Genomic DNA, 23366 nt, shown 5'->3' on the forward strand with positions numbered 1-23366 from the left:
GCTCCCAATACACTGCAGAACCCCTTCAAAGAGGTAGCAGACTTTGATCTTCAGTACAGTTACTATCTCCCTCTGCCGGAGGCACATGATCAACTTCGAGACCCTTCAGAGCCACAAGAAGGGGCCTAGGCTCTAAAACAACACAGAGAAGAGACTCACCATGGACGCCACGGGGCTAACATATAAATGAAAACGCTCCGTTGTGCTGACACTGAAACTTGCATGTTTGTTTCAGCAGCTAACAGTGTACTCAGTAACTATCTGCATCCTCAGTGAATCACATGACAGCGCAAACCAAAACGCTTAGCACCAAAACATCCTCCAGGTCACGAAGTCAGACCCTGAAGCTGGCTCCGAGTCAGTCGTTCCTCTACCATTAACAATTGGAGCAAGTACAGCAGACAGGATTCTCCATTTTCACTACCTCGCATTGTTGATCTTGATGCCCGGCAACATAACTGCTCAAGACCGACAATATGGCCACTAAGGAATGACATTCTCCGTGTCTTAAGGTCAAACAGAAAAGGGACCTGGGATGAAGGATCAGGAGATGGTTCATAGAAACCCCGAGAGGCTCTTCTCCATTACCTGCATCCTCACTGATGGTGAAAGCTGTGTTGCCCAGGGAGACAGTTGAGGCATCGTTGGGACCACTAATGAGGACCTTGGCCACTGCCAGCCTTCCAATGCGGGCATTGTTAGAAGCATCAGCCAGGGCTATCTCAAACTCCTCTTCCTCCTCATACTCGCTGTCATCGATAACCATCACATCACATGTGGACGTGGTGACACCGGGTCCCAGTAGCACACGACTCTCAACAGACCTCCCTCTGGACTTGAAGTCGGATCCTGACTCCAGAGCATAGAGGCTGCTTCCCATGGCTGACTTTGGAACCGTGTAGCAAATGGCAGACACCGCGCTGCTTGGGTCTCCTGCAGTGCAGGAAAGGCAAAGCCAGTGAATGAGCGTTCCTCGGATGTTACGATTTCTAGTGACTTAATGAGCTTTTCCCTCTGACTGTTTCCATCACTGTTTCTGCTCGGACTCTGACAGGCGACCTTCCTGAAATGCAGTTTCTATTAAGCCTGGGGTATAAACCGCTTGAGGATTTAGTATACCCCAGATACTTCTCCCAAATGATTTAAAATGGATTTCCTATTCTGTAGATTTTGTGCTCTGTTAATTCACAAGACTCATTGCCCACCATCTAGGGCCACAGCGGGTGGAAGATAAGAGGCATATTCAGTACTCTAAGTAGCGAAGCAATTGTGTCCTGACGTTAGTATGATGAGCTCAGTTCACTGCCTTCCTGAAGAAACTTCTGCACTTTAATTCCCCGAGAGACACGAACTTGTTTAAGAAAGGAAAGATGAAACGCTACAAAAATGATATAGAATAATGTAAATCGATATAAGAATACAGTCAACTGTCTTCATTAGCGCTGCCATAGTCTTTGGCAACAACTTGCTGTAGGCCTTGTGTGGTGGCCAGGGGCCATCAGTGGGGCTTGCCTGTCATCTAAGTGGTATTTACTAAGGTTTTGTGCTATCCAAAGTATTTATTTCACTAATACCCTGTCAGGAGATTCGATACAGAAAACCAACACTTTCATTCACATCCAAATGGTCTTGAACGGATTTCATCCCTGTGCACTTAGAGATGCACGTATTGCACAGTCATAAACCCATAAACCTTTATTTTAAATGTCCAGCCTTCAAATATTACCCTTTATTTCCCAAAGGGAGAATATTTTTCATCTGAACATTATACTTAACATCCAGGTAGGGAAATCTCTAAGTATATGCTCTTCCTTCCAAAACCTGAGATTTGTACAAATACAACTTCTCTCCTCCATCATAGTTGGTAAATAATTTATGGAATGGGTGATTGATTAAAAAGACCAAGTTAATGAATAATTTGTAAGGCTGAATCTAACTAGTCCACACTTACCTTCGAGAATAAATGGTGCTCTAACTACATGCGCTGAGAAAGAGAGACCCCGAGAAGGCCCCATTTGGGTGGTGACTCAACGTTATAGTTGTTCTGGGATTCAGTGTGTTAATAGAGTCAAAAGTATACAAAGGAGTTAATGTGAAGCTTAAGCACTCAGCACACAGAAGAGACTCAACGGATGTCAGTCATTACCACAGATCCTTGTCACCCAGGGCAACAACAGACCTTGTCTCTTGATGGGTGCAAACAGAAATCCAGCGCTCTCGTTGACCCGGTAGGTCTTCTTATCGAACTCTAATGTGGGCTCATCCTCAGTGTCATTGATAATGACCTTCGCCTGGGTGAACTCTCCCAGCAGGGCATAGGCTGGCATGCTGAGCTCCACGGTGAAACTTTCAATATTCTCAAATACGTCATCATCGTTGATGACAATGGTGCAGGACTTTGTGTCCTCTCGTTCGTCAAACTGCACCTGTCACAAAAGAAGCAAAAGGAGTTAAACTGTGTGTCACCTCAGCATCCCCTGGTCAGTCCCTCAGGAGTATTGAAAAGAGTTTCCCAACCTGAGCTGAGTTCCTCCATCCTGAGTGTCCTGCCTGCAACACTCGGACCTCTCTCCCTGTTCTTCGTGGGCAGCTGAGGCTAATTTATTTATTTATTTATTTTTTTTTTGAGGCTAATTTATTGCATAAGACTGTGAAGGGCAAAGAGCTATCTTACACCTAGTGACCTGTAATGTGGGTAAGAATTATTTGTGTTCTTTTTATTAGCAATTATCATTTAGTTTCTCGGGGCTCTTTCTAATTGGGGGCAAATTTAACCAGAAAAATCTCCAATTTTGAGTCTGAAGATCTGTATTTCAGGTGATGATTATCTCCCAAGTAGGTAAATTTATGAAAGTTGATGAGCATCAGGTACTTAATCAATTCATAATGATAGTTCTTCTATACTATTACTAGGAAGACTAAATGAATCTATGATGAGAGTGCTAAGATATTTTAAAGCAGTGCACAGCAGAGACATATCATCACTGCCAAGCCTATATAATGTATATAATTAAAAATTAACAGGAGAATCTTGTTGCACTGAATAATTGAGGTTGAGTTCATAAAATGTTACTTAACACACTAGGCTAATTTAACTTTATAGTTGGCTAAACCTTTTGCCATAAAATGGACTGGAACTATAATATGAATGCATTTAGCAGGTACAATCCAGAGAAGGTATTTTGTGTGCACACAACTAAGTACAATGAGAATTGTCCTGGTTATATCCTTGTCTGAAAAATGAATGAATGAGTGAATGAAAAAGAGAAGAGACAGAGGCAGAGGCAGAGACAGAGGAGGGGGATGAATAAAATGAGGATAAACTGCTCAAGCAGAAAGGAGAGATAGGTACTTGTCTAAACTGGAGGAACGAGAAGTGGACCTGTCCTATTGTTTGTATAAACTGAGGTATTAAAAAAAAAAAAAATATATATATATATATATATATATATATATATATATATATATATACATCTAAGGGACCCAGATCTGAAAAAACACAGAATTTAAATCAGGCACCATTATTAGCACATACCTAATCAACTGATCAAATTGAGCTTTTCCTAATCTTCCGTATTTGAAAATGCCCCCAAGAAAGCAAAGCGCTCATTAGATTTCTGCTTAAGATCTGGAACATGCTGACGGCCCTTTGTCTTTTCTTGGAAAATGTGACATCCCATTTCTGAAGACTCTTTTATTTTCTCTGGTCTTTTCTATATCCCTATTGGACATAGAAGGCTTTTATTTAATCTAGCTGATTGCTGAACTCTGTGAAAGTTCAGCAATGCTGTGCTTTACAGAGTTAACTTCTAAAATGAAATTGACTCGGAAAAAAGAAGAAATAAATACCCATTAAATGCAAGCCCTGTATCCTATGGGAGAAAGGTGTTAATTATCCAGCTTTACCTCTAATTCATGCTAAGTGTGCACTCTACCATTGACGTGTATCCTGCTCTCCTCACTTCCTTCCCACTCCCCCTTTTCTTTCTCATTACCACCCTGCAGGTAAAAGAGATGACTTGGAAATTTCCCTGTAGCTCAGGCATAAAATGCCTCACACTCAACATGCCCAAGACAAAAATCCCAGCCCTAAACTTCAATAAACTCGCTCTCCCTGACCATACTGTCATGGCAAGGGCTGGGACCATCCATGTCTGCCTCTGGCCTTGTCTCCAATCACTTCCTGTCAGTTTTACTATTTGAAGTTCTTCTCTTGTCCCCTCTCTCCTATTCTATCCCAAGAACTTTCCAACTGGTTTGCTTATGTACTCTCTTCCCGACCTCCAAGCAGAGAGAAGAGAGAAAGGGTGAGAACGCCAAGAACAGAACACAATATGTTGCTGAGGTCTTGTCAGAAAGCAAAATATAAACACCCAGGAGCCAGATGACAATTTACGCACTGGTAGGCACTTCCGTGTAGGTTAGCCACACTACGGAATAAAGAACTATGGGAGAGGAATATAGGGCGATTTCTTGAGGACGCTGCTGATGGACAGGGACGTGCGTAAGGAGAGAGCATCACCAGAGGCTGAGGAATGTGGTCCTTCCATACCTACCTGGCCAGCATACTCCACGTAGTCCTGCTGTCCGGGATGAGAGCTGACCCTGGAGCTGGAGCTGGCTGTGCCTTGTTCCGTTCGACACAGGACGATGGCATACTGGTTCAGGTTTCCAGTCCTCTGCACCATGACACTGACGGAGCCCGCCTTCTCGCTGACATTATAGCTAGAGGCACACAAAAGTCAGGCTCTGGAAATCTGTCTTAGGTCTATGAAGATACCATTTGCTCAGTGCTTATCTCTGCTGTTTGGTCACAGGAGTCAGGCGTTTCAGAGGACAAGCAACTTAGTACCGTCATGGAACATGCTTACCACCATGTCACAGCCCCCATGAACAAGGATACTGGGGTTAAAGAATGCCACCTTTTCACTGTGGAGGAAAATAGAGTCACCCAAAACATTACACAGGAGCTACAAACTTCAGAGCTCAAAACACAAAGAGGTTGACAAACAACCTCTCCAAAGGATGCAGAGTCATCAGAAGAGGCCAGGGAGGTCTTAAGCATGAGGCTGTGGGGAACGTAGTTAGTGACTTAGCTTGGTTAGGAACACACTGGGCCGGGTCTGTAAGATGTGGACAATTGATCCAGGGTGGATTCTGAGCTTGAGGCTGGGAAACAAAGATTTGTAGACAGAATTTGATGATGTATGAGTACAGGCAGGGACCTCAGCCTATCCGTGGGATTTGTTCTGGCTGTGTCAAGAGGCGGCTTCTTCTTATGATCTTAATGTACAATGAGTAGGTTTGGAAAAGTCACAGAAAGACAGCCATGAACCGGGCTTTGAATGCAGCCAATGAGGACAGCTGTTCATCCCGTTGTGTGTCTCGTTGCTTTGTGTGTTTTAGACAAAATGCCTTTGAAAGGGTGAACACCATTCCCAGTCACCGTGTCGTTCAGTCCATTACGTATTAGAAGTTTGCCAAGATAAAGGGATCCCTCTTACTCAATTTATTTAATATTTGGAGGTGATATAATCAAGAGGCAATTAAAAAGCAAATCTCAAAACATGTATTTTGTGGGGTGATTCTAATTATTATGAGTATGGCTAAGAATGGGGAGTCTGTATTTAGGGGTCCTGGAAGCAAGGTCATTTGTCCTACCCACACCAGAACTGTCAAGAACTTGATGCTTTAGAAAAGCAAATCTCCAAAATGCTGATTTAAAAAGTGTTTATTCTAGAATAATAACCCAAGTTATACTTTACTTCAGAGAAACCAGGACCATGCCTGCCTATACCTTTACCAAACGACAACTCCTGGTTCTCTGTAAGTCTCTAGTAGATGAGGAAAATACCTTAAAGGGCCCACATGTCTGGTGTATAGCTTGCCACAAATGAAAGCATCCCTGGGAAAACACAACCTGAAGGTCTGTTTTCTACTTTCCCCATGCGTTCTACTGGACTACCTTCTGCAACCTGGAGATGGAGGCAAAAGTATTCCACAGAAGCACTGAAGGAGAATGGTTAACATTACTGGACTCCAGTTCTCGTCCTAAGGCTTGCTAGCTACATGACTAAGGGCAAGGAACTCTGCCTCTACCTGTCACGACTGCTTTGTTACTGTAGGGACAGGAAGAGAATCCGCAAGCAGATAAGATGAATTAAGTTGAGAACATAACCCCTTGTATATAGACTATATCACCCAATCAATATTTCATGCAATTATTTTAATCGATGTTATCACCACCGCCATCACTACCATTATCTTCAACAATAATGGTTGACGGGATCTGCCTTTTAAAGTGTTTCACTCTAAGTTCCTCTACTTGCTGAATTTATTTTTCAATACATAGTATACAATAAAAGTGGTACCTGGTATATTTAAAGCTGATGAGAGACCAGTGGATATAGAAGATGTTGTCGCTGACCACATTGGGCTTACTGTCCTTCACCAGGAACTGAAAACTGTCCATCATTTTCTGGATCTTCTCCTCATATAACACATAACGAATCAACCCCAAGTTCACATGCTCTGTGAAAAAAAAAGAAAAAGAGTTCCGGAATCCACTGTGAACTGGTCTGAAGGTGTAAGACGTTCTCATATTTCCCGGACTAACAAAGCGAGTCTAGTCTTCTAATGGGCTATAGGAACTCATTTTCAAAATTATACAAAGTATAGTAGTCTTAAAAACAAATTATTCTTATTAGTTATAAAGAAACATCTTGCACTTGTCTATTTTAAATACCCACCTTTATATAAAGAATTCCTCTTTATACTCTTGTAAAAGGAAACTCTCAGGGTCTGGACAGAAAGCACCCCAGAGTGTGAGTGTGTCTGTGGAGCATTGAAAGGCAAATTTGAAAGCTGACAGAGACAAGTTTTTGAGAATGGGGTGGGGAGGGAATGCAGAGTGTGTGTCTTAGGGACCAGTCTTGTGTTACTACCCAATTACGCCCATCACCAAAGGAGAAGGGCGACAAGCGTATATGAAACCACAAAACTACCTCCTTTGTGTTATTCGAAAAGGAAAATATTTCTATCGAAAAGCTTATATACACAGGGCCTTGGCTAGAGATGTTTTTAAAAACTGTCATCATTTTTAGAGAATAAAACGGTAAATTTCCTAAGATCCCAAATCTTTCATTCTGGCAGCTGCTTTGTTGTTAGTCTTAAAGGAAATCCAGGCAGAGCTGGGGAGATGGCCAAGCGGAGACAGACACTGGCTGCTCTTCCAGAGGACGAGGGCTCAATTCCTAGCAACCACTCGGCAGCTCACAGCTGTCTGCAACTCCAGGATCCGACACCCTCACACAGACATACATGCAGACAAAACACCAGTGCACATTAAATAAAACAAACAAACAAACAACTCAAGGGCAGGAGGCACGGTGAGGATGTGACCGGAAGAAATTCAGAAAAAGTAAAACGTGCAAGTTGGGTGGCTAGACACGAGAAGTTCCATTTGTAAAAAAGCAGCAGGAAGTGACCGTGGCAAAAATATGGGAGAGCAGCATTTGAACATGTCTCCCCGTTGTAGGTTCCTAAGAACACACCCTGGGTGAAGGTGGCCGCAACTCTGCCTGGCTGCAGCTTGTTCTCCACGTAACCATGCATGGGGCCTGTCGTGACCTCATAGATAAGCTGTGAGTCCTCGGTGTCTGGGTCCACGGTCAGCAGTTCCTTCTTGGTGATCAGGTTGGTTGCCTGGAATAGAAACCCATTAAAGTTAATTCCTGAGGTGGGAATTAAGCTGGGGCAAGACCCTCTGACTCAGATTTAATTCAGTTCCATGATGATTTACAGAGAGCATTTACTGCCCAGAAAAATCTGTTAGGATGGGAGAGACCTGAGAGGGGAAACTATACCGGCCTCTGACCTGGAAGTTTTCACAAAGAATCAAAAGCTCCCGCACAAGGTCAGTGGGGCAAGAGTTTGTGGCTATAAGCAGGGATTTCAGTTCGGCTTTGAAAGAGGATTGGAACTCAGGAGGGATGATATAAAACACCAAAATGGCTGAGACTTATACCTTAGGAGAGTCGCTAAAAATCCTGAAGCTGATTAGGATATGCTGTACTCACTCAGTCAACAAAAAGTGAGGCGAGAAACCCGTGGAAAGAAAGAGTGTTGAGCTATATTCTCTGTTAGTGGGTTTAACCAGAGGAAGGCAGGGTGTTAGCCTTTGGATTTCATAAAGTAGAAGTCCTTGGTGACCTCACTATGCACTTAGTTACTGAGACAGGGTCTCATGTGTAATATAGGCTGGCCTCTAACTGGAATCCTCCTGCATCCGTCTCTAAAGTGCTTGGTAGTTTATATAGTGGTGTGCCACTACCTTTGGCCATTGGAAACATTAGTAACCGTTATTGGGAGAGAGGAGGGATGGGAAATAGACCTAAGTTGGTGAGAAAATAATGACTCCGAATATTGAGAAAAAAAAACAAACAGTATGTAAGAAGGATTTACACTGGGGTGAATGTGTGTGTGAGTGCGGGCATGTGAGACTGCTTGGGTAAGTGTATGCATGTGGAGGCCAGAGATCCATGTCTAGTGTCTTTGTTGGTTGCATGGGTATGTGTATGCATGCAGAGGTCAGAGATCCATGTCTATCTAGTATCTTTGTTGGTTGCATGGGTATGTGTATGCATGCAGAGGTCAGAGATCCATGTCTATCTAGTGTCTTTGTTGGTTGCATGGTTATGTATGTGCATGCAGAGGTCAGAGATCCATGTCTATCTAGTGTCTTCGTTGGTTGCTTCCCACCTTGTTTTGTGGCACAGAATCTCTTGCTGAACCTGAACCAGGCATGCTGGGTTGGCTTTGCAGTGAGCTGCAGGGATCCGCTCGCCCCTGTGCCTCCAGCATTGAGGTTATATTAGCACGTACCAGTGTGCACACAGGAGCTGGGGCCCTGAACCTATATCTTCAAGCCTGTGTGGGAAATGCTTTATTGACTGAGCCATCTATTCAACTCCCTCGTGTTTATTTCGAGAAGCCCAACAGTTCAATAGCTAGGCCCACAGCTATCTAATGAGCTCCAGGAGGATGAAAAGTCACAGCACAGGGAGAATGTCACTGGTAACCATTCTAAAATAGGAGGCAGAAATGTACGTGGGTTGGTGCTGATGTGGGTTTAGTGAGGATTTGCTATCACCCCAAAATGATGAGATGTATCTTAAAACGATCCATTGGGAACTAGGAGACGGGGAAAAAAAATCTCTGGAGTAGAAGTCCTCTGAGGAAGACCACCTTCCAAGATATCTGTTCCTTCCTTATCCAGGGTAAGCATTTAATGTTCCTTAAAGTCCATTCTCCCCCTTTAGAAGTTAACAGTTTTAGCTAAGCACCTGCTTGCCCAGCTTGAGACACAATTTCCCAACTTCCTGTGAGACATCCGTGCTCATCTGACCAATGCTGTGCCGACAGAATATAAGTGGGATATGACACATTCAATCTCTGTGTCTCTTGTTGAATGAAAATGAAGTGTCTTACCCTGGACTTCTGTTTTAGCCTTTCTTCTTAGGTGGGATACTCACTCGTTTCTGAAGAAATCTGTCTGTGCACCCAACAACAGGCGCTCAGCGATGGGTGGCACCATCACAGTGAAGAGCATACAGCACTACGGCCTTAAGCACATCCACTTCCTTAAGCACATAACACTTCCACATCGCATGTGGTCCAAAAATAAGAAATGACTCCTCTTTATTTGACCTGATCTATTTGGGGAATCTTTTCATAGGGTCGAAGGGTTATATTAATATAATGAGCTAACTGATCCTAATAATTTAATAAGTAGAGAATCCTAACCAAGTTTTTGGGTTCATCTGCCTTAGGAAAGCCAGGTCACGAGAGTGGTGGGTGAGCTGCTATTCCATGATGAGGATTTAGCCTACCCTGAGCATTGAACAAAGGATATGGCAGGTGGGATATGACATACCTTGCCATCCATATACTCCAGCCACTGGAGCCCCAGGTTGGTGACAATTCTAGGGGTGCCGTCATCCACCGGGAGGATGTCCACAAGGAACTGCTGCGGGGCTGCTGTCATGATCTGCAGGGGAAAGAGAAGAACACTCATCCTTGATGCTGGAGTTTCCCAGATGCTGTACCCAGACATCTCACTTCCCAAACTCTGTGTATATGTCAGAGACAAAGAGCAGCTAGCTTTCACCTCCTATCACAACTGGCACTAGACCTCAGGGAGAATGATGGCTGACAGGGTAAGTCTAACACGGACACAAACAAAAGTCAGGGTTTCTTTGCTTGGCTCTTACGTGTGTGTGTGTGTGTGTGTGTGTGTGTGTGTGTGTTTGTGTGTGTGTGTGCATGCACATGTGTGCGTTTGTGTATATGTGTGAGTATATGCCTTTGTGAATGCATATGTGTGTGCATGTGTGTATATGTATGAGTGCATGCATGTTTGTGTGTCTGTGTGTGTCTGTGTGCATGTGTGTGTGTGTGTGTGTTAATATGGTATTATGCAACATTATTAAGGTTGGCCTTGGATTTCTGAGCTCAAGGAATCCTCCTGCCTCAATACCCTGTTAGCTGGCACCACCAATATGTCCCATTGTGCTTGGGTATAAGTATGTCTTCTTTAGCGGATGTCACAATGGTTAGATTTAGAACAATAAGTATTGCATGTTTTCTCTCGTGTAAGGTTCTATCCTTTAAATTATGTAAGTGCCATGGAAGTAAAAAGAGGACGGTGAGAGGAGAGGAATAGGTCTAGGAGGGGTCAACAAGAAGGGTTGCTGGAATGTACGTCAGTCACATGAAAGCAGAAGGTGGTGCCTTTGGGGAAGGGACCTCCAAGAGAGGAAGCCAGGTAGGCCAGAGGGAAGTGTGAAAAAGAACACAGTGGGAAAACACATACACATGAAAGTGCTGGAAACCAATTACCCTGTACACAAATTTTAAAAATTAATTTCAAAACCCTCCCTTGCCTAAGATGAAGCAATGCACAGGTCCTTTTCCTCTCAGTCTCTGGTGTTAAAGTTTTCATGAGAGGCTGGCCAACAGCACCATTAAAATGTTAATGCTGAAGGCTCCAGGTGGGGTCAGCTCAGACAGGGAGGGAAGCTTCTAAGGACAGAGGGTTTTTTTCTTTCCTTTTCTTTCCCTGTTTTTGTTCTGTTTGTTTTAAGGACAGTGCTCTCCCTGCGGGTAAGAGACAGAAAAAAAAAAATCAAGAATTTATGGGAATGAATGGTGAAAGGGCATTTACATTTTAATTCATCCACAGAGAAAGACAGACCTGTGTATGGATGCAACACAGAGCAGTGAGCTACCAGCTTTTCAGTCTCCCACAACCCACCTTCTACACAGTTTCCGTTTCTTAAAATGACATGGTGCCTCAGAAGGCTTGCTCTGGCATAGGTTTTTAAGAAGGTAGCCATGGCTGACATATCCTGATTTATGTTTCTCCTTTGCAAGTCAAGCTAATCAGAAGCAGTTACAGTGAGAAAGGACTAAGTGATAGCCTGCGGGTAATGCCACAGAAAAGCTAGAGCAGAAGCATCCAAGGCAGAGGAATCTCAAAAGCTACCACAGAAGTGATGACCAGCTCAGGATGACCTCCTATGTCTCTAAAGGACACAGGATGATATCCTTTGCAGGAGTGTAATCATCTACCACCAGGACAGAAACTTGCCGGGAGCGAGAAAGACCTTTCCTCTGTCTCGGAGGAATAGCAGGCTATGAGTACACTGGTCTCCAATACTGCTTCAGTGCAGCCAGACATAGGTATGTGGGGTCCGGGGTGTCCCAGAGATTCAGTTAGTCCAGGGGGAGTTTATCAAATGGTGAGTCTGGTTAATGAACAAAGTACTGAGCAAATGGTGCCCAAGGCGGTGGATAAGGAGTTTGCACACACACGCACGCGCACACACATGCTTGTAGAGCCCAAAGTCAACCTCAGGTATTGTTGCTCCATAGCTAACCTGGGGATTGCTCGTTAGAACAGGCTGTCTATCTCCCCAGTGCTGGGATCACAAGCGCACCCCACCATGCTAAGCTTTTCACATCGGTTCTGGAGACTGAAAGCTGATTCTCATAGCCACGTAACAAATACTTCCAAACCGAATCATCTCCCCAGCTCCTGTCCCTCAACTTTGGAGGGAGAAAACCTGGGAGGTTGCTCAACCTCAAAAGCGAATAGAATGCACAGGCTGATCCTAAAATGGAAATGAGGAAGATCAATGCAGAGGTCTTCTGATGTTTCCGTGGATCCGCCATGGGGCAGAGGACCCCGTGAACTTAGGAGAAGAGGTACCACTTCCATTTTATAGATAGGGGAGCTGAAGCGTTCAAAGGAACATGACTGGCTGAGACACTCAGCCAAGTGGCAGAGCCAGGTCTCAAACTTGTAAAAATCCCCTGAGAGCGAGACACTCTCAGTGACTCTGGCTGGAATGAGGAGTCTTACAACAGAGGGGGGGGGGATGGAGGGAGGGAAGGAGAGAGGGAAAGAGAGAGAGAGAGAGAGGGAGAGAGAGAGAGAGAGAGAGAGAGAGAGAGAGAATATAGAGTCATGTGATATAGGAATATCAGATGGAATAAGAACTCAAAAATATAGGGCAACATTGATCGTCACCCTGTCTTACTGGGGTTCACCAGCCATCAAACACTCTATCAGGATTGTCCCCTTTGGTGTTAGAAAAGCAACCAGAAGCTGCAATTATTGTGCCCATTTTATGGATGAACAACCAATACTTAAGAGAAATTACTTGTCCAGGGACAGTGCGCTTAATTTTAACGAAGAACTCAGTACTATGCTGCATGCAACAATCCCGGGAGGCCTCTGGGGTGCTTTGCTAGGACTCCTCCTCCACCGGCCCTCACCTCTTCTCCTCCTTCCTCAATGATAAAGAAGGGGTTGGTCCCATCAGAAACGGTGAAGGTAAATCGGTCTTTGAGGGAGTTGCTGCCGTCATGGCTATAGCTGACACGGTTCTGGTAGATGTCTTCCATAGTGAAGGAGGAGGTGAGCTGGTAGCGCTGGCCCCTGGCAGTTCTCTCAATGGTGCCATGGCGTGGGGGCTGCACAATGGTGAAGGTGATAGACTCAGCCTGCCAGGAAGAGACAAGCAAGAGGCAAGCTGGCAGAGTGCGCGATGGCCAGGAGCTGGTCTACAGAAACGTCAACTATGGACTGGGATTTTTTTTATTGATACCAACAAAGCTAGTGAGAGGAAACACCTTTCTTTATTAGGTTGTACCTATGTCTTAGAGCCTTCATTAGAACACTGAGCAATTACATTTGCTCTCCTCATGGTTCAAGCTGGACTAAAGGGAAATGGGAAGACTGGGAAGGCCTATTCCCTCTCTCCCTCCCTCCCTCCCTCCCTCCCTCCCTCCCTCCCTCCCTCCCTCCCTCCCTTTCTTCTCTGTCTCTTTCTCCAATCAAGGGTCTAAGGTTGTAAACTCCCGCCATATTTTGTTTCCTTCAGAGCCAAGCCTTTAGCATCTAGAGAAGAGGCTACAACTCAGAGGGCAATGGACATATGATGAGAGCACACAGATAAGTGAAGGGAGCGGGGACACAAGAAGGGGGTACATAACCCCAATAGGTAAGTACAGCAGTGAGCTTTGTGCATGCTTGCCCAGTCAAGTCCATGAGCTAAATGCTTGACCCAGGCAACCTCTTGAGAGGAGAGCTTGGCCCTAATGAGCCACGTTTTTCTGGACAAAGCCTCATCTTGGAGTTTGCTCAAACCATGATGACAACTTACCACAGTCTGGGTGCGAGAGGTGAAAACGGAAGAGAGGCACAGAGGGACAGAAAATGCCCATCCGCTTAAAGGCCATAAACACTGTGGGTAAAGTGCCACCTATTTTATTCTCTGGGGATAATAACAGAATCCGGTAACGTAAAGAGGGCTGTCTCATGCAAGCCGAGGTGAGAGTGAATGAACTGAGGAATTCAGTATGAATTGAGAAAGCGATTTGCTCTCCAACTTGATTTTTCCCAGAGGGCCAATGTGTCATCCATGTTTACATCTTTTGGGGGGGGGGTTGTGCTACCTTCAGCAACGGGCACAACTCTCAGGGTGCATCACAGAAACAGCGGCTGCCAGCAGCTCTGCTTCTTCACAGCCTGGGAGCTCAGGGGAGCCCCTTACCTCTGTGTCCACATCCACTGCCTTCAGCTCAAACTCTGTGATGGTCTTCCTCACACCCTCTTGCACACGCATGCCTCGGTTCTGCACAAGGGGCAGTGAATCATCCACAGGGTGAATCGTGATGGAGAAGGTCTGTGTCACCTAGAAACAGTAACAGGTCATTGGGGTACCTGTCTCTAGTACCATCCTTGCTCTTGGCATGCCTGGCTTCCAAGGAACCCTGGCATGAATCTTCTTGGGCTCTGTCAGGGGCTGCTCCTGCACTGTGGCTAAGAGCAGAAGATCACGATGATCTCGTATCTCCAGTGTTTGCCCACTCCCCTCAAAGGAGAAATCTAGGAACCGAAGCACTCAAGGATGGACGATTGGGCCTCTTACCTCATGCAAGCCATCGGACAGCACGAAGCTGAAGGCATCTGATAGTTTCCCGGTCCCACTAGAATGGACATATTGAACATTTCGTGAAGTCAGGTCAGCTTGAGTAAAGGAACTAATCTGGATGCCTAAGGAGAGGAGAAGAGAGGAAAAGAAGGGATGTCAAAAAAACCAGGCCAGGGAGTTGTCAGTCTTCAGTGTAGAGTCTTCTGTATCCTGCACATAGGGTTGATGCTTTGTCCTTAAGGACCCAGTGCAATTTGTAGACTGTTTTTCTATAACGATGTGTTCTTTGGTAGTATATGCTAACTTGATTACCAAGCCTTTTGTTTGCCATGGCAACAGCAGGTGTTCGATAGTGTTCTTCTTCTTTCTTATATGCAGCTAAAATTTCTGCATGGTATAAAGAGTCTTACTGTCTAGACTCTGTTCTATTTTACATCCTCCCATCACTTTACAACTGTTTTTTGAAACACTCCCCTAATTTTTAAGATTGTGTGATGAGTTGCCCGCTGACCACTGGAGTTATGAGGCCTAACGATGCACAGTGTGCCCGTGGGATTGGCGAGTCATCTCAACCTCTGTAGTTTTACTCAGCATCTTTCAAGTTCACTTGCTTTCAACTTTCAGGTCTCTGATCCTTGCTTCTCATATGATATTTTAGCCAGGCAGGTAGTGATAAGATTTACTGCATGACTTTGGGGTTTGAACAATCATCCTATAGCAAGCTGAAAATGACTTAGAAAACAGTATCCTTTAATAACATGACATATAAAAAATCACTTAAAAATGTAAAAATTTAAGCAATTTAAAAATAATCATGTTATTCTTCAAGCACACATTACCTGTTTTTAAATGCCTCAAATTTAGCAAATGAACCATCTAGAATCCTTGTTTGTATCTTAGGGATACAAGGATTTATGGTCAAGCATCAATTAAGACTAAGGCACACTGGGTTGAAATAGTTCTTGGGAGGTAGAGACCAGAAGATCATCCTCGGTAACATGCGGGTTTCAGGCTAGCCTTGACTACATGAGGAAAATTAAGTTGAATAAAGATAGTTCGGTGGTAGAATATTGACCCAGCATGCGTAAGGCCCTGTTTTTAGTCCTGGCAACACAAGAATAATAAAACGAGAGACTGATACAGCATCCCAGCTTTCTGATTCTGGGCGGCAAGACACCGATCTCGTTAATTTAGTCTTTGGTTCTGGCCTTGACATTCCCTTGCTGCTTCCTAAGAATTATTATTTTTCACCGTTAATCCTGGTAAAAAACCAGTATTGTTTTATAATAGATTCCACTTTGACTGATATCTGTTTAAGTGTGATTGATATCAGTATCACGGGCTTTATCTTCAAGAGAGAGAGAGAAAGAAAGAAGAAAAAATCAACCCACACTGCCTCCACTTGTGTCTTTATCATTTGAAATTTGTCACCCCGATGTAAGAGCCTTCTGACTACCGGGGCATTAATTTTCTGATGAGGCATTTTATATTTCTGCACTTGCTACATCAGTTCTTGACAGGAAAGAGATGCAGCTCCTGGCTTTGCAGCTTTGTCTTACGGTTGGACAGACGTCCACACCATTCTTTAATAACTTTAATAACTCCAGAGATGGCTCAGGGGCTTAGCGTGGTTGTAGTGCAAGTGTGAGGCTCTCAGTTTTGATGCCCATCACTCATGGGAAAGTCGGACATGGTGACACATATTTATACCTAGGGTAGAGACGCATGGCGATGGAGATCAACGAAGCTCGCTGACCAGTTAGCCTAACTGCACTGAAGAGGTCAAGGCTCAGTGAAAGCCCCGTCTCAAGAAATGAGTAGAAAATGATCAAGGAAGACACTTGACTTGGCTTCTGCACACACATGTGAGAAAGAGTATCTGCATGTATCTGCATACACAGGAACAAGTATATATACTTCACAGACAAACACAGACAAAATTAATAACTTCTCATGAGCTACTACTGAGAAACTTAATTCTCTTTTTCCTGTTGTGGGTCCATTTTCACACTCCACGAGAAAATACCCATTTAGACTCTGGTAGGCATCTGGCCACCCAACTCCCTGGCCCCTTGATGCATCTTGACCTGATGATGGCTGATTAAGGCTGTGGCTAATTCCTCCTGGGAATTAGGCTCTGGGTTTTGGGCTTGAACCTCCCCCCACCCTTTTCTTTTTAAAATAATTTTATCGAGTCAACTTACAGATGATTTTAACAGCATATCGTTAGAACCGCCACACAACGAATTGAGCATGGGATGTGGGCATGACACCGTTAGTAATGTGCCTGCTCTACAAGCATAAGCAGCTGAGTTTGTTTCTTCATGACGTAAAAGCCAGGTTGAGTCACACACAGCAAGAAGCCTAGAGCTAAGGGCTGGGGATTGGATAGGTAGAATGGTGACGCTCACTGGCCGGTGTGCTAACCGAGCTGATGGCCTCCAGGGTCAGTAAGGGGCCTTATCTCAAAGTAAGGTAGAAAGTGATTCAAGAAGATACTTGATGTCAACCTCTGCTCTCTGCTCACCTTACACACACACACACACACACACACACACACACACACACTCAAGCATGTTACCCCCTTATAAAATATTCATCCTTATTCCACCCGATGATCATATATATCATAATTTGCTTATGTATGCACCCATTGATGGGTGTTTGGCTTACTTCCAGTCTATTACAGAGAAGCCTACTGTGACTGTCTGTGTCCTTGACTGTGTATGGACATAAGTGTTCATTCTGTTCAGATGAAGCTCCAGCAGTGGAATTCATGCTAGGCCTATGTTGAGGACACCAACACAGACAAGCCTTTCCAAAACAACAGAGCCTCCTCCTAGTCTCACAGAGTGGGGTTGTTCAGTCTTAGCCTGACTCTCTCCGTGTAACCTACGAACATTAAGTATCTCCCGTGGGCAGAAGACTACTTCTGGCTTGCTTAGTGTCAGAGCATTTTACCCGGCAACGGCCCTGAGTGATCAGGGCAGAGCATGGTACCGCCATTTAAAATTAGTTATGATGGGTAATAGAAGTACTCATATAGTTAAGAAGGTACATCATCGATCCAAGGTCGCATGGCTAAGAGGGGGCAATGCTGGGGCTGGAACCCAAGAGAGCTCAGAGCTGAGACCACCCCCACCCCCAGTCGTTACTGTATGGGTCACCCAGACATCTTGGATTTCACCCATAAATTCATAAAATTTTCAGGATAAAAGTAGTGTGTGCCTACTAAAGATTATATAAAAAACACAGAGAAGTAGGATCAGACGTGTCATTCGTAGGTCAACCGCTGAAATATTAGTGTGATATTATATTTTAATTGCTCTTTAAATATACTTGATAGATCATAGCCTCATTCTTTTCTGCACTGTTGGACTTGGCCTGTGCTTACCTACCAGAGAAGAAAGAACTATGTGTAGAATGTGAACTTTAGGATGTGGGTTTGTGTGTGTGTGTGTGTGTGTGTGTGTGTGTGTGTGTGTGTGTGTGTGTCTGTGCATGTGCGCACGCACGCACATGTACACACCTTTGTTTCTCCCTAATATGCATTCAGAATAGATACCTGATACAACCCCAGCCACTCAAACAGTGTCTGCTGAACACACAATTCCTCCAGCCACTATGGCTTACACCTAGCAGGCACTACCGAGTAGATTCTCCATCTCTGTATGCCTCATATTTTTAGAAGTTTAGCCTTTTTTAATTGGATGTTGGAAGAGTCCAGTTACTCACTTGTCAGCAAGAAGGTTTTTCTGAAAACACAGTCCCCAACTGGCTGTCACAGCAGGTAGCTGTTGCTTGAAATACTTGAAGGCTTTTAATCCCATTGAAGGTGTTTTCAGTCACCAACCTGCTGGTTAAACTATGTATCTGGCAGTATGACAAGAGACCCATATTAACCCTGTCATTTTTTCCAATTCCCCGGAAGGCCCACACATTAGAGAAAGCCTGGTCCAGGTCAGGGAGGTGGGCGGAGGGAAGTATCTTTGGAAAAATTGCCTTCTTAAAGGGACGTTGGGTGATGCAGTCAAGGCTTGCATTCAGCACCCCCCCATAGGGGGTCCTGTCATACCCAGTCCACAGCAGCTGAGCTGGGGGGATGGGAATCTCTCATTCCCTGCTCCTGAGTTCCTCCACAGCATCTCAGTGTGGCCTCAACTGTGTTTCCCCTCATTTTAAATCGCATGTTGAAATCTCAATTCTTAGTACTGCAAAATGGTCCCTTCTCTGGAAACAGGGTCCAAGCAGGTCCGGTTAGATGGCAAGAGGTTCTTGAGGCAGGCTATGAGTCAGCGTGGCTAGTGTCAGGGGAAAGAGAAGTCAGAGCACAGGTAGATCCTCCACAAAACTGGCACGAGGGTATGGAGACAGCCATTTACGAGACAAGGAGAGAGGCTTGGACAGATGCTCCCTTTACAACAACCCAACCCTGACGACACCTTCACCTTGAACTTCTGGCCTTGAAAACTGGGAGAAAAGAAGTTCTTGCTGTTTACGCTGCCCAGGCTCTGACCTCACTAGCTCTGACACACTAATGTCTGTTTTCTTGGAAAGCCTAGCTAGGGCTAGGTGCAGCCTGGAAATGAAGAATCTAGCCGGAGTAAAGCATCACTTCTGAGGAGGCCCTCTCAAAGGATCTCACTCTCTCACTGGGGATTCTCCATCCTCTGGGTTCAAGCTGTTACACATCTAAGCATATATGTCCCCACTTTCAAAACATATTCATTTATTTTTTATTTTTTAAAACATATTCATTTTGTCAAATCTATTATTCAATAAATATGTTGGTTTAAGGGAGGAGGGGGGTTTTCCTCATATAAGTATGTGTGTGTATCTATACACACAACACACACACACACACACACACACACACACAAGCTGGTGATCAGAACCTCAAGAGGACATGCTATAGTTTGAGTGTGGTCTTGGTTAGGATCATTATCGCTGTGACAGAACACCGTGAGCAAAAGCAACATGGTGAGGAAAAGTCTGATTTTTCACCCTGTAGATCATGGCCCATCATCAAGAGAAGCCAGGGCAGGATTCTGGAAGGGGAGACTTAGCCGATGTCATAGAGGCACATGGCTTACTGGCTTGATCCTCATGGCTTCCTCAGTCAGTTTTCTTTTATCATCCAGGACCCCGGATCTGAGGTGGCACCCTCCCCAGAGAACTGGGCCTCCCCACATCTATCTATTAAACAAGAATATGACCCACAGGCTTGCCCAAAGGCTAATCTAGTAGGGCATTTCCACAACTAAGACTCTGTTCTCAAATTACACTCACTAGCTTGTGTTAAGCAGACGGGAACCTAACCAGACAAGTATGATTCCCCAAAGGCTTACACTTTGGAAGCTTGATCTTCCGTGTAGTAGCATTGGGAAGTGGGGAAGCTTTAAGAGGTGAAGCCTGCTATGAGGAGATGAGATTACTCAAGGTGCAACTCTTGGCAGAGATTCTTGCTAGATTTGCAGAATGAGTCAGTTTCTGTAAGAGTTTGTTGTTACAAAGAGAACACAACCGGCACCCCTGTGCTGTCTGGATTCCTGTCTCACCAATGGTCTCACTCTCTCTCTCTTTCACATGTTCTCTTTACCTGTTACCACCCACCATACTGTGACCCTTCCAATGGGGTCATTACCAAGCTAAGAAGATGAAGTCACCTAGTCTTGGACTTGTATTCTTCTACACTGCAAACTAATAGAGCATTAGCTTCAGTTAGTTGTTACAGTAACAGAAAGTGGATTAATGAGGTATTAAAAAAGACTGTGTGTGTGTGTCTGTCTGTCTGTCTGTCTGTCTGTGTGTTTGTGTGTGTATGTCTGTGTCTGTCTGTGGTGTGCATATAGCTTCATGTGGTGCACAGAGGTCAATGTGGTATATCTTCTTCAGTTGTTCTCAATTTTCAAAGAAAAATCACCTCTTATTATATGCATGTGTATGCGTCTGTGCACTATGTGTGTGCAGTGTCTTTGGAGGCCAGAAGAGAGCATCACACCCTTCGGACCTGGAATTACAAACTGTCCTCAGCTGCCGTGTAGGTGTTGAGAACCAAACCCAGGTTCTCTGGAGCAACAGTGAGTCCTATTAACTGCTGAGTCATCTCTCCAGGCTCTTTTCACTCTTCAAAACAATGTCTCCCCATGAACCCAAGGCTCCCCATGAACCCAAGGCTTACCCATTGGCCCTACAGGATATGCCCAAGCCACAGGGATTTGCATGCTTCTGCCTTCTGGATGCTAAGGTTGCAGATATGCACTACCATGCCCAGCCTTTATGTAGGTACTAAGGATGTGAACTCAGGCCCTCGTGCTGAGTGCCGAGTGCTTTACCAAAGAATCATCTCCCCAGTTCACAAGCTGCTTTTAAAGGAAACTCATATTTGAGCTCCATCCCCCAGGGACTTTAATCCTTGGATCCAGGTAGGGGCTAGATATCATTATTTTTAAACACATCCTCAGGACATTCAGTCAGGGCACAGAACCACTGATGTAACAGAAAAGTGGAGAGAGAAAATCACAAAACCTTCCTCAAAATCTTTAATGTTTCCTTTCTGCTCTACGTGAGCCACATAAGCTAGAGGAAGTCATACAACATAGAGCTTTATTATGTCTTCTTTTATTTTTTGACATCTCTAAAACTGGAATGGTAAAGCCATGTCAGGGGAAGCAAAGAAAATGGTGGATGGTGGGGTCATCTACTTGATTTTGTTTGCCTTATACAGTGGTGGCCATGTCTGAACTGACATGAATTACGCAGTGTTGTTAATAAGAGAAATTGAGCAGGCATACTGATGAAAGAACGATCTCTAAGTGATAAAGAAAGAAAGAAAGGAAAGGAGAAAGAAAGAAAGAGAGAGAGAGAAAGAATCCCAATGGTGCTTAGTACCCTGATCAGAGCTCTGCCAACCATCAGTTAGGCACTAACTGATAGGGACCCTCACTTCGATTTTACTAGGTATGAGACATCATGCCTAGAACAGCCTCTGTGTGACTATGAACTAATGAGGCATGAGGAACCCAAGTGGTCTGATCATACATGCGCATACAACTGGGTTTAATTGACCCAGCTGTTGTCTTAGCATAGGAGCCATCCTGACCTGAGATAGAACAGCTGAACCAGCCCTGTGATCTTCTCCTCTCTCACACTCATGGGCAGCATTGGCTGTGGAAGCTAGAGGGCTCCCATGATGTGGGCCATCTGCTCTGAAATCTGGTTGGGGTGATACTCTCTAGACAAAACGCTACTTCAGTGAGCACGCTCAGAAATTAATTTAATAGGCCAAGAGCTGAGCATGGTAATGAACTGAGGTGAGGAAAGGGAAGAGATGTGTGTTTGAAAGGTAGTTCTCCGTTTTTTGGAGGGAAGGTAGCTTTGATGGACGATCCATTGAGAAGAGAGTCTTTGGCAGCATGCACTGGGCAAAAAAGCAGCAAGTTATGGCAAGACTGTGGTAAATTAACTATTAGGACAGGACTTTTTTTCTGTGGGTTCACAATAGCTGGAGAATTTCAACAATAAGATCTACCTTGCACCAAATAACACTTCAGTCTAAAAGTCCCATAGTGTTCATGGTAATGAATAGTAGGCTTCGCACAACCAGTAAATATACAAGGGCAGCGCTATTCAGCTGCTCGATTTAAGATCTGAGAGTGAGAAGTTCTTTGAGGTGGAAAAACACACAGGTTTCTAGAAGTCTTAGGGAATGAGTGTGCTCATCTACTGAAGCAGATATAGTCTGGTCTTAGCTGCTACATTTTAAGTCTGGGCAAGAATTGATGTCTGAGAATTGTAAAAGAGAAAAGAGAAACTGCCCTGAGACTCACCCCATAGGACCAGGCTGGGGTCAGAGTAGAGCAAGGGCTGGGACTGACCAGCAGGTGGGTGCCTGGTAGAGCGGAACAAGAAGCTTGGGGCTTTTAAAATCTGTTCGCTCACAAGTCACCTAACACCACAGCCAGGAGCCTGCCCTTTCATCTTTGAAGAGATACAATCGGCAACCTGACAGAACTCTGGCAGAAGCAATTAGCTTATGAATTAGTTATTAAATATCTCATGCAGCCAGGGCATAGAGGTTGCTAATCTGCATACTTCCTGCACGAACTTCGGGACAAAAGGGAAGGCCACCTGCTTTAATTTGCATGAGGAATCTTAGGCAGTCTGCTCATCCATTTCGTGCCCTCCTACCATATATATCACATACCCTTGCCACGGGCACCTGGAACGAAGCAGGGGCTCCTCTCTCAACCTTTTCCCCCTACCTCGCAAGATGCACTGCCATTTTGCAGAATCATGAGTGTGGTTTGCCTGGCTGAGCCCACTTCCGATACTAACAGTTGTGCACCCCCCTGCCAAACCTATTTTCTTATTCATCAGCATGGCTGACTCCTTCTCTGCCTTCAGCTTTCCTCAAATGCCATCCTATTAGTAGGGAGGCCTTCCCCCATTCCTGCCTGTGACCTCTAAATACTCGTTTCATCCCTAACATCCCTAACCGTCATCTATCTGTGACACAGACTCACGTGTCTGCTCATTGACAGACTCTGCAGGAGAAGGTGAGCTTGAGGAACACCTATGTCTCCTGATTTGATGTTTTCCGAGTGGAATGAAGAACCGTAATTTAAGATCCGAAGACACTCTCAGAAGATCTAAACCTTTCAAGTTGTCACCACCTCTAAGAAGTGATGGCAATTCCGGCTTTGGATTTATTCTGTGACTCTGGCGCCGCTCGCAACATACAGCTGCCAAATTTTACAGATCCCCAAAATGCCTCCCCTCATCTCTCTTCCCATCTCCCACCTCACACAGTTAGACTTAAGGGTACCAGCCTGTCTCTCTCATATCCTCCCTTTGCTATTGTAT

The 23366-nt window shown here is 44.7% G+C and overlaps 1 protein-coding gene across 1 annotated transcript in view; it reads right to left on the bottom strand.

The window, feature by feature from the left end:
• Fras1 (Fraser extracellular matrix complex subunit 1) overlaps positions 1–23366 on the bottom strand; it is a 408507-nt gene that overhangs the window by 46610 nt on the left and 338531 nt on the right. Inside the window, 9 exon segments of the mRNA NM_001415086.2 lie at positions 589–933; positions 2180–2426; positions 4557–4725; positions 6372–6531; positions 7554–7704; positions 9935–10048; positions 12841–13068; positions 14121–14261; positions 14499–14623. Of these exon segments, the coding sequence (NP_001402015.1) occupies positions 589–933; positions 2180–2426; positions 4557–4725; positions 6372–6531; positions 7554–7704; positions 9935–10048; positions 12841–13068; positions 14121–14261; positions 14499–14623 (1680 nt within the window).

The sequence above is a fragment of the Rattus norvegicus genome, chromosome 14, assembly GCF_021556685.1.
Source record: "Rattus norvegicus strain SHRSP/BbbUtx chromosome 14, alternate assembly SHRSP_T2T, whole genome shotgun sequence".
NCBI lineage: Eukaryota > Metazoa > Chordata > Mammalia > Rodentia > Muridae > Rattus > Rattus norvegicus.